At 35.0% G+C, this 11,680-nt stretch overlaps 1 protein-coding gene across 1 annotated transcript in view; it reads right to left on the bottom strand.

The window, feature by feature from the left end:
* The window catches only part of LOC306904569 (uncharacterized protein), a gene marked incomplete at its 5' end in the record, with an annotated part of 32,059 nt that overhangs the window by 968 nt on the left and 19,411 nt on the right, over positions 1-11,680 (bottom strand). The window contains 23 exons of the mRNA XM_079474557.1: positions 24-84; positions 202-261; positions 731-772; positions 1,470-2,840; positions 3,019-3,189; positions 3,276-3,466; positions 3,702-3,851; positions 3,944-4,144; positions 4,719-4,904; positions 5,026-5,162; positions 5,245-5,312; positions 5,601-5,701; positions 6,720-6,737; positions 7,487-7,516; positions 8,702-8,848; positions 9,044-9,190; positions 9,440-9,586; positions 9,780-9,926; positions 10,083-10,229; positions 10,481-10,627; positions 10,784-10,930; positions 11,124-11,270; positions 11,426-11,572. Coding sequence (XP_079330683.1) covers positions 24-84; positions 202-261; positions 731-772; positions 1,470-2,840; positions 3,019-3,189; positions 3,276-3,466; positions 3,702-3,851; positions 3,944-4,144; positions 4,719-4,904; positions 5,026-5,162; positions 5,245-5,312; positions 5,601-5,701; positions 6,720-6,737; positions 7,487-7,516; positions 8,702-8,848; positions 9,044-9,190; positions 9,440-9,586; positions 9,780-9,926; positions 10,083-10,229; positions 10,481-10,627; positions 10,784-10,930; positions 11,124-11,270; positions 11,426-11,572 — 4,110 coding nt within the window. The remainder of the gene's footprint in view (positions 1-23; positions 85-201; positions 262-730; positions 773-1,469; positions 2,841-3,018; positions 3,190-3,275; positions 3,467-3,701; positions 3,852-3,943; positions 4,145-4,718; positions 4,905-5,025; positions 5,163-5,244; positions 5,313-5,600; positions 5,702-6,719; positions 6,738-7,486; positions 7,517-8,701; positions 8,849-9,043; positions 9,191-9,439; positions 9,587-9,779; positions 9,927-10,082; positions 10,230-10,480; positions 10,628-10,783; positions 10,931-11,123; positions 11,271-11,425; positions 11,573-11,680) is intronic.

Genomic DNA, 11,680 nt, shown 5'->3' with positions numbered 1-11,680 from the left:
TTCAGATCTGATTATTTACTTACTTCTCCTCCACTTCCTTTGCCAGAAACCTAGTCGACTTGAAGACGTTCCTGCACTAGTGCTCTGTAATTTATAAAAACAACATGGTAAATTAACATGGCCAGATTATTATTAGTTAAGACACATTATTTACAGCAGGACAAATGTAATGCAAGTATACAAGATGTGCATTGTGTTTACCTTGGTACGTGTGGAACTAACGGTCTTTAATGACAGATCTCTTGATAGATACTCACGAACCTGCGAGCAAAAAGAAAAGAAACGTACTGATAATAAAATAACAAAAGTAGCATGTACGGTCAAATGTCATATAAAATATGTCATATTTTAAATCGAGATGTCTCTTAATTTTTGAAAGAGTTAAGGGTGGTTTCCTGGACAGGATTGAAAACAACGTGCACTTACAGATCTCAACAAAAATCAGTGTGATTGTTTTGTCTCAAGATGCACACCAGTAATGTTTTAAAAGGACTAAAATGTATTTCATTTCACAAAATTCTAGTCCTGGCTTTAACTAATCCCTGTCTGGGAAACCGCCCCTAAGTGTGTATGATTGATGTGTGACATAAACGTGGATATCCAAATTAAACCAAATTTCCTGGTTATACTAGATTTTATAGTACAACAAACTATGATTTCGTACACTAACTGAATCAGAATCACAAGTACTTGTAAATACACACAGAGAATAAGTAGATGAATGTCATACCCTGTTGTCTAAAATAACTCCAAACACCAACACAAAGAACCCCTGTTGTCAAAGAAAAATGGGGGGAAACAAGGTTATATTAATATAAATATATATGAGATAGATATTAAAGTCCCTGTGAACCGTATGTTGTGATCTTTTTTATATATTTTGAAAATCCTGTCATCAATTACTCTCCCTCAGGTTGTTTCAAGCCTATATACATTTCTTTGTTCTGTTAAACACAAAGAAAGTATTTGAAAGATTATTAGCTATTTTCTGTTCTGTGAGACTATGTTTGTATATTTTTTGTTCTGTTGGAGATTTTTAGAAGATTTTAGGAACACACAGTTATGGGAAACCTTTGACTACCTACTGTGAATGGAAAATTGCTACAGTTCTTCTAAAAATCTTTCTCTGCGTTCATCAGAACATAGTAATTTACATGTATGTGGGTATGAAATGACATGAGGGTGAGCAAATTATGACACAATTTTCATTTTTGGATGAACTATCACTTTAAGATAGAAAGTCATTACATTACAGGAAGGAAGTGCATTTTCAGATTATGAGGGCAGACACATTTTTAAAGCAGAATGACCCACATTGATAAACTATTAACAATAAACACTGCAAATTTCATGAAAAAATAGGCATTGTATTTTTGAATTTCACTGGGACTTTAATATTAAATAATTAGCATTATAATGGATTACCAATGTTTTTTGATTTTTTAAGACACAAATACAAAAAGAGGTACCTGCAGTGAGTTAAGGAGTGCAAACATCACATGAATGCCAAAGTCAGGTGACACCATGGTTCCAATCCCAAATCCCCATGTTAGACCAAAGATAGGAGTCAGGAAAGCCACACATTTGGCAATGACCATGAGAACATGTTTCTCATCTGATTGAGTTGTAGTTCCATGTCCTCTTCTTAACATCTTATACACAACTACAAAAACAACCATGAGGTTAAAGGCAAAGATAGCCAGAGCCGGAATCACAAATGCCAGCAGGGCCTTAGACTGTTTCCAGTTCAGCCAACATGCATTTTCTTTTGAAACGTAGTTTTCAGCTCCAGCTGTGGATGCAACAGTTATAACTGCTATGAGCAAAGGTGCACCATAACCAAGCATGAAGGAAATGACCATCATTTCAGTTCTAGACAATTGACCAAAGACGATGACAGTGCTGTAAAGAAGCAAAAGTGCTGAAACGAACATCCAGAAGAAAACAGCCAGATAAAAAAAGTGCATGAAGAACACCACTGGACTGCAGGGACCCACTGGGATCATCTGCTCTAGTTTTGCGTATGGATTTGAGATTGCAGCTCCAATGATGAAACAGATGTTTGCAATCAGCAGAGACACAGCGATGTTGACTATTGAGACATGACGGATGTATGACGTGTCATGTCGTGTCACTGACTTCCATACAATCATCTCAATAATGAGGCACAGAATCAAGCTGGCCAATGAAATAGCAACACCGATGTATGTTATAAGGGCTAAGGCTGTGCTTTCTACAGGGTTTTGGGTTGCAAATGGTGACATCAGGATTGAAAAAGAGGTTGTGTGGTTGCATTCACATGTAACCTTGTCTGTTTTATTCCCTAAGATCTTGACTTTACATCCAGTTGTATCCCATCGGTCGAGATCAAAGTTCCAAAAGACACACTGTGGATTTTCCAGTGATGTGTCCGCAATGTCGAAAGCGAACGTAATGTTGTTAATTGTTTCATTGACCTTAACCACAACCACGTCTCCATTAATGCGGTTTTGTGATGTCCTGTTGTCATTATTAGGAGTATTACGAGTAGGTAGAACATTGTTAAGCTTTGACAAGAATATAACAGTTATGAAGGTCGTTTCTGAAATATTTGGTATCACAATCTGAGTCGCTGAGTTTGGAAGTTGAGATGTTTGGTTGAATGAGTTTTTTATTGCACTTCTATTCAACTGAATAGATGAGAGATTAATTGCAAACTCATCTGAAAGTCGATCACTTATATTCTCAATAGATTGCAGAAGTTTAACGCTGGTGTTTCCTGTCGTGCTTTTATTGTTCAAATTTTCCCAAGTTTTACTGGAATTATCTGACACGATGACGTCCACTGTGTTTAAAAAACTCTGGAAATGTAATAAAAAAAGTTTAATATAGTGTCATTTATTAAGATTTCCTTTATATATGATTAAAATGATTACCTAAATTAAAAGTTGTTTTACCTCTTAAATCTAAATAAAAAAGTGTGGCCATATTTTGAAGAACTTAACACACCATAACAAAACAAATATAACATGACTTTACCTCCATAACAGGTTTTTTGTGCGTTATGTTTTTTGACAAATCAGCAATCTTGGAGAGGATCTTAACAATTGTTTTGACAGTCGCAGCAGATTGGGTTACACTTGCATTATTCTGCTCAACAGCACTACTGAGGTTTCCCATAAACTCTGGAATAGCAGTCACAGCTAAGCCCTACAATACAAAGCACAACAATTCTCATTATAACAAACATTTCGAACAGACAGTTGATTTGTTTTACAAATAAATGAATAGATTACCTCCACTTTGCTTTCAAGATCTTTGATAACTTTGAGCACACAGTCATCCTGTTCTATTTCCCAATTATTTTGCATTGTTGCATTTAACTTGCATGTATACGTTATGCTTCCTTCCTTGCCATTCTCACACAGTCCTTTAGTCTTATCATTTATTTGTCCAAATCCAAGTGTGTCGTTTTTACAGGTAAAATCTGGTGTTTGTAAATATTTTATTAGGTGCAACGAATCATCAAAATACATCATATTCTGTATGTGTGTTATTCACAGTATTTCTTGAAATATTTACACACAAGATGACTTGGTGTCTGTTACACTGCAGTGGTGATTATTATTTGCGAGTTCTTTACACATTTGAATCAAGTTAAACTCAACCATCTAAAGAACTTGCTGCTGCAGTAAATTACGAATGAGAAACTGAAGACTTACCGTCTGTGCTCGTCTTAACCGTGACATTGCTCATGCTATAACTGAAACTGTGTAGTTGTGGTAAACCTTTGAGTCGACAGGTAAAGATTTCTTCCTTACAATCTTCCTTTGACAATATATGGTTTACTGTGATGGAGTCTGACTCGATATCTGATTAAAAACAGTGAAATATATTTATTGTCAATATTTAAAATAATTGGGATTTTCTCATTGTAAATAGTAATTGATGCATTATGTATAACCTGATGGTTGCACTTTGCCATTCAGGAACCACTCAACACTGTAGCCTGTATTAACACGGCATGTTAACTTAACAGTCCTTTCATCACATGGAAAAACACGTTCATCTTCACCCACACTGATACTGGGTTCTTGTTCGATGCTAATATCTTGCCACTGGATGTAAGGTATTGAACCATTTTGCATGATGCATGAGTATCTGCCTACACGTGGGGAAAAACAGAACCATTTTTATTATACATTTTGTAAAGTGTAGGATGGAGCTTAATTTTAACATAAGAAACTGCTTGTACTAAAAAAAAGATTTTTTGTAGAGAGATTTGGAATCATCTTTGCATGCGCAGTAGCTGAAGCAACCTTAGCAAAACGTGTTTTTGGTGCTATTCAAGCTTAGGAAACCAAAGGTTTGGTACGGTTGATGCATCTCATCCGTCAACACGTCGCTGATTGATTTATCCTCATTCTTTTCCCTTTCTTTCTTCTTATTCAAAAAAAATAATTACTAACCTCACTATTCTTAGCTTTGTATACTGTGCTAGGCTTTAATGGACTAGTTTTTGATGCACTTGTGTATTTTGTTGTCTATGTTGTTATAATTGCTTCCAATGTTTCCTCATCTGTAAGTCGCTTTGGATAAAAGCGTCTGCTAAATGACTAAATGTAAATGTAGGTTTAATTGTTGGTCAAAAAATGCTATTTACTTTTGATTTTTGCCAGCGATTTTAGAAATGTCTGTATAAAATATAACAGCACAAACAAAATACTCCTGTGACTCACCATTGAGACTGTAAGCAGCAATGAAGTGAAGTGTGCCACCGTCTTCTGAAATGGTATATTTTGTGCTGTCTGGCACATTTTCATTAACTTTCCATGTTATTTTTCTGTTAACAGACTGTGGACATTTCAGCTCCATCTTTTGCTGAGGATAGAATTTATCTGAAGTACTGATCAGGGGCTTTTGTTCTAAAAATAAAAACATATGTCTAATATCACAAACACACAGTACACCAGCTACATAACACATACAGTCAGAACTAAGAGATGTGAAAGTTTTAACTTTGTGATAAACATTCACTACACTCACCAGACTGAGCAAACGCAGTGGGAGCAACAGTGATTCCTTTACTCAAGAGAATGTTGGAAAGATCTGTGTTTGCTGAGGTAAAATCCAGATCGCTGTTGGTTGCAAGAATCGTGTAGTCTGCTATAGTGCTACCCGGTCTATGGAGAAAAACACAAATCACACAAGTCGGAGAACAAAACAAAAGGTTTCTAAAACAATAATAAAATAAATTTGCAATACCTGAAGCCAGTGACTTTGACTGAACCGGTTTTGTAATATTTCAACAAACTTTGGTAACTTTGTTCGACCTGTAAATGTATACACATTTATTACGTATTATACGTATAAGGGCTGTACAGTGCGACTGAATTATATGTTGGACATGCTACAAAAAATCAGTCTGTGCGAAGAATAAATTGACCCGTGTTAAAGTGTGTACCTGTCATAATGAGACATAGAGATCAAACATAGGAAAAATTTGGAAATATGTCAAGAACACAGTAAGTCCCACCAAACGTAGCATAAGGCATTGATATCCTTAAGAAACAAATAAACACAAAAATACATTTATTTTATAGAAAATATGAAATACTCACTGAATCCTCGATTTTTTTGGCAAAATCTTTGTAATTACTGTCATCAGGTTTGGTGAAACTGGTTTCGAAAGTTTTAGCTATTGTCATTGACATTTTAATAACTGTAAAGAAAAAGTAAAATTACATTTGTATCGACATATTTACAAAAAAAATTCGAATTAATAGCAATCATGGCACATTAAACACTTATATTCTTGAGCCAGATCTTGTAACAAGCTTTGCAGTTGATGGAGTTGTTATTATTAGCCCTGTCAATTAAATGATTAGGGTTTAAAGCGATACTCAGTCAAAAAATAACAAATGTAACAATTTCCTGACTTCATTCATCAGAATCCTATGTGTCTCCGGACGACCACGTGGCGTTCACAACACATCCATATTGCGCAGACACAGGAGCCGCTGTTCTACGTCAGCACCCCACGTAAGCAGGGCGGATGAAGGTGGTCAGGGGCCCCTAGACTGCTCTATGGGTGAGGCCCCCCCTTAGATGGCTTTCAGGTGTCTTTCATGCTCGGAGTTTAGTTCGTAACAGGACACCGTTTGCATGAAAAAGCGCTAATGTAAAAGCTGTCATGCGAACTCAGGTGCGCACCAAGGTACCAAAGCCTGCGCATGGGCTTCAGCTGATTACAATGTATTTACTTCAATAAAACTCTTGTAAGAGATGATAGCGTTTGTAATTTACCTTGGGTTTGAGCAAGAGTGAGTCTGCATTGTTTTGCACGTTGCGAGTAGAATCTGAGCGGCAAATGAATGCTACTACAATTTTCGTTTCCTAGATATAAACATTTGCAAGCAGCAGAAAGCTCTGTAAGCGAACATACAGTAAGACCAAGTGTTGTTTATTCTGCGCATAATAGCATCAAGTGACTAAAAAACACAAAATATTGACCCGTTTTTTCATGTAAGTCATAAGATGAATGCAAACGCACGAGGGTACGATTGAATCAAGCTGAGACACCAAACTCAGGGTGAGTAATTCATTTTGGCAGAGTATCGCTTTAATTTCTGGATTAAACTGGATAAAATCAATCATCAAATGAAACTTGGAAAAGGCACAACATAATCTTGTTGAAAAAAGCTATTTTATGAGCATCAAACTATCATAAACTGACATACCGGTTTGTGGTGGTGTGACTGTAGAATATACCAGCAATAAAAAAAGAAATACATACATATTATTATTGTTATTATTAACATTAATAAAAATATTAAAATACTTAATACTGCTGCAAAGTTTTATTAGTTATTTGTGTAAAATAAAAATGTTATGGATAAACATAAAGGCTTGTCCACACGGAGCGATATGTGTGCACATTTATCGTCGACATTTAACGCCTCGTGGCTAAACAAAGTTGAGTGTGCACACCGACAGGCAAAGCGGCAGGCTTAAAGGCATTAATAAAAAATAATAACGTCTCAGGCTCGATTTTTGGGGTTCGACACGCCACGTTAAAAAAACTGCCCAACCAATGAGATTGGTACTTTTGTTCACGTGCCTGGAGCTGCTGAAGTTACAGTTAAACGCGAATTGGTGGCGCTCAAGCATAAAACGGTCTTGCCAACATGAATTCTTCTTCTGTGTGACAAGCGAGTGTCAGAAGCATAAAGTTGCGCTACGCCACCTTGTGAATATTTCTGTTATCTCGGGATGTTCCTGTTTTCATTAAGCGCCATTTATGTCAGGGAGTGAATTTGCACTTTCACTCGCCTCATCGCCAGTGAAAATAGCTCAATTATGAACGTCTAAAAACGGCTCGAAAAATGCTGGTGGTAAGCGTGTGCGATTTTTGTCCCGGTTGATTGCGATATTTTTGTCCAGAAAGAAGTAATTTATGAGATTCACACTAATAACACAAAAAATACCATTAACATTTTATACATACCTGTTTGTGGCGTTGGTACTGCAGAATATGCTAGAAAAAATTAATCGATAAAGATTAATAACAAAAAACTAAATAAATAAAAAATACACGTCCACACTAAATCTTAGATGTTGCTTAACTGTACATAAACTTCTTTATTCCCCAAACTTAACATATTGTGTCCCAAATCTATAGATATGAAATCTATAGATTTCTCAATATTGTATTCTGTATTTATTCTAACTGTAAATCTTGCACTTGCTAATTGCACATCTGGTTAGACCTAAACTACATTTCGTTACACTGTACTTGTATATGTGTAATGACAATAAAGTTGAATCTAATCTAATCTAATAAGTACTGTAAGAGTAATATTATTGTTAAAATGAATTATGCTGTAAATCCTGTTTAATTATGCGGTACATTGCGGGAGGTAATCTAAAGTGTTACCAACATTTACATGCAGAACTCTGACAGCGTATTCTCATACAAATAATGTATCATAAACAGTCTATGTTGTTGTCAAATCCTATAATTAATTCATTCACAAATGTGAAAAAGGGGTTTATTCGAGTAAACTGCTAAATATATATTTTAAAAAATCCCCATAACAACTAAAAATGTTCTTATAAACGATCCAGACACTTACCTGTACATGGGTTACTGCATGCAATGCACTGTGTTTCGTTTGCCCATGATAATAAGTCACTTTTTGTAAACACATTTGATGTGTTTTCATATGCTTAGCTTTCTAGAGTAAACTATATATTTATAATGCTTAATTTTTTTATCTTTTATTTGGTTAGAAAAAAAATCACCGCATTTACACACCACAGCTTATTGAGTGTTAATTGATTTATTATATTTTATGGTGGCCCCAACAAAGGTTTGCTTAGGGCCCCTAGATGTCTAGGATCAACACTGTTTTCTACAAAGGATAAAAATCAGATCACGCAATCCACTTGACATGCTGTACAAGTGTAAGGCATCTAGTTGTTGAGGCCACATTTATCACACTTTACTCCTCCGAGCGAAGTACGTCATGTTTCATCAAGCTCAACTAAAATGTAGTCGTGTGACAATCGTGCTCACAACGAGCTGACATTATTTGTCTTAATGGCGTGTCTACAGCAACGTGAAGCTCAGGAAAGCAAAGCAAACAGTAGAGCTAATGCATGGGAATTTCTTACTTCTGAAATTTCTTACTTCTTACTATCTGATATGTTTCTTACTTACCAGAACATGGGTTACTGTTACTGACAGATTCATTCATGTTCATGACATCATATCCACTAAGACAAGAGCACGAGAAGCTTCCAATGGAATTGTGACAATTTGCGTTTGGTCCACAAACCAAAGATGAATTGAGACATTCATTAATATCTGCAATGAAAAAAAGTATAAAAGCATAACAACTGATCGACTGAACTTGTTGAGTGGAATCTAATAATATTTTGTTGTTGTTTAGAGCATCAAAACCTCACCAACATAAAATAACATAAACTGTCAGTAATGCAAAACAAAATCTAAGTTGATATTGATCAAAAATGAAAACACAGATGTGATGTTAGATCCCACCTGTGCATGTGTTATTGATGCTGATGGTGAGATTTGGGAATGAAGCAGTAAATCCAGCCAAACATGAACAATTGAAACCTCCATTTACATTTGTGCAGTTAGAATTTGGACCACAAACAGATGGATTCACCTGACATTCATCCACATCTTTAAAAGGAAAAACATGATATAAACCACCACGATATTTATAACATTTCTGAATGAATGAAACACCAATAATGTGACACTTGACTGTACATCAGTTATTTTATAAACACTATCTGAGAACAGTGATCATGTATATAAATGATTCAAACACTTTATGAAAATTCCTAGAAATTTGACACTTTACATCAAGCATCTGATAAACACACAATATCCAGTAAATAAAAAAATATTTATAACTAAAAAACATACCAGAACATGGGTTACTGTTGCTGACAGATTCCTTCATGCTCATGACATCATATCCACTAAGACAAGAGCACGAGAAGCTTCCAATGGAATTGTTGCAAGATGCGTTTGGTCCACAAACCAAAGATGAATTGAAACATTCATTAATATCTGCATTGAAAAAGTATAAAAGCATAACAACTGATCAACTGAACTTGTTGAGTGGAATCTAATAATATTTTGTTGTTGTTTAAAGCATCAAAACAGCACCAACATAAAATAACATAAACTGTCAGTAATGCAAAACAAAATCTAAGTTGATATTGATCATAAATGAAAACACAGATGTGATGTCAGATCCCACCTGTGCATGTGTTATTGATGCTGATGGTGAGATATGGGAATGAGGCAGTAAATCCAGCCAAACATGAACAATTGAAACCTCCATTTACATTTGTGCAGTTAGAATTTGGACCACAAACAGATGGATTCACCTGACATTCATCCACATCTTTAAAAGGAAAAAACATGATATAAACCACCACAATATTTATAACATTTCTGAATGAATGAAACACCAATAATGTGACACTTGACTGTACATCAGTTATTTTATAAACACTATCTGAGAACAGTGATCATGTATATAAATGACTCAAACACTTACCAGAACATGGGTTACTGTTACTGACAGATTCATTCATCTTAGTGACATTATATCCACTAAGACAAGAGCACGAGAAGCTTCCAATGGAATTGTTGCAAGATGCGTTTGGTCCACAAACCAAAGATGAATTGAGACATTCATTAATATCTGCAATGAAAAAGTATAAAAGCATAACAACTGATCAACTGAACTTGTTGTTGTTGTTTAAAAGTATAAAAGTATAAAAGCATAACAACTGAACAACTGAACTTGTTGAGTGGAATCTAATAATATTTTGTTGTTGTTTAGAGCATCAAAACATCAGCAACATTAAATAACATAAACTGTCAGTAATGCAAAACAAAATCTAAGTTGTTATTGATCATAAATGAAAACACAGATGTGATGTCAGATCCCACCTGTGCATGTGTTATTGATGCTGATGGTGAGATTTGGGAATGAGGCAGTAAATCCAGCCCAACATGAACAATTGAAACCTCCATTTACATTTGTGCAGTTAGAATTTGGACCACAAACAGATGGATTCACCTGACATTCATCCACATCTTTAAAAGGAAAAAACATGATATAAACCACCACAATATTTATAACACTTCTGACTGAATGAAACACCAATAATGTGAAACTTGACTTTACATCAGCTATTTTATAAACACTATCTGAGAACAGTGATCATGTATATAAATGACTCAAACACTTACCAGAACATGGGTTACTGTTACTGACAGATTCATTCATGTTCATGACATCATATCCACTAAGACAAGAGCACGAGAAGCTTCCAATGGAATTGTGACAATTTGCGTTTGGTCCACAAACCAAAGATGAATTGAGACATTCATTAATATCTGCAATGAAAAAGTATAAAAGCATAACAACTGATCAACTGAACTTGTTGAGTGGAATCTAATAATATTTTGTTGTTGTTTAAAGCATCAAAACATCAGCAACATAAAATAACATAAACTGTCAGTAATGCAAAACAAAATCTAAGTTGTTATTGATCATAAATGAAAACACAGATGTGATGTCAGATCCCACCTGTGCATGTGTTATTGATGCTGATGGTGAGATTTGGGAATGAAGCAGTAAATCCAGCCAAACATGAACAATTGAAACCTCCATTTACATTTGTGCAGTTAGAATTTGGACCACAAACAGATGGATTCACCTGACATTCATCCACATCTTTAAAAGGAAAAACATGATATAAACCACCACGATATTTATAACATTTCTGAATGAATGAAACACCAATAATGTGACACTTGACTGTACATCAGTTATTTTATAAACACTATCTGAGAACAGTGATCATGTATATAAATGACTCAAACACTTACCAGAACATGGGTTACTGTTACTGACAGATTCATTCATGTTCATAACATCATATCCACTAAGACAAGAGCACGAGAAGCTTCCAATGGAATTGTTGCAAGATGCGTTTGGTCCACAAACCAAAGATGAATTGAGACATTCATTAATATCTGCAATGAAAAAGTATAAAAGCATAACAACTGATCAACTGAACTTGTTGAGTGGAATCTAATAATATTTTGTTGTTGTTTAAAGCATCAAAACATCAGCAACATAAA

This window comes from Barbatula barbatula, assembly GCF_947034865.1.
Source record: "Barbatula barbatula genome assembly, chromosome: 15".
In the NCBI taxonomy this organism is placed as follows: Eukaryota; Metazoa; Chordata; class Actinopteri; order Cypriniformes; family Nemacheilidae; genus Barbatula; species Barbatula barbatula.
The sequence above is the reverse complement of the archived record's forward strand: the minus strand, read 5'-3'. Positions and strand labels throughout refer to the sequence as shown.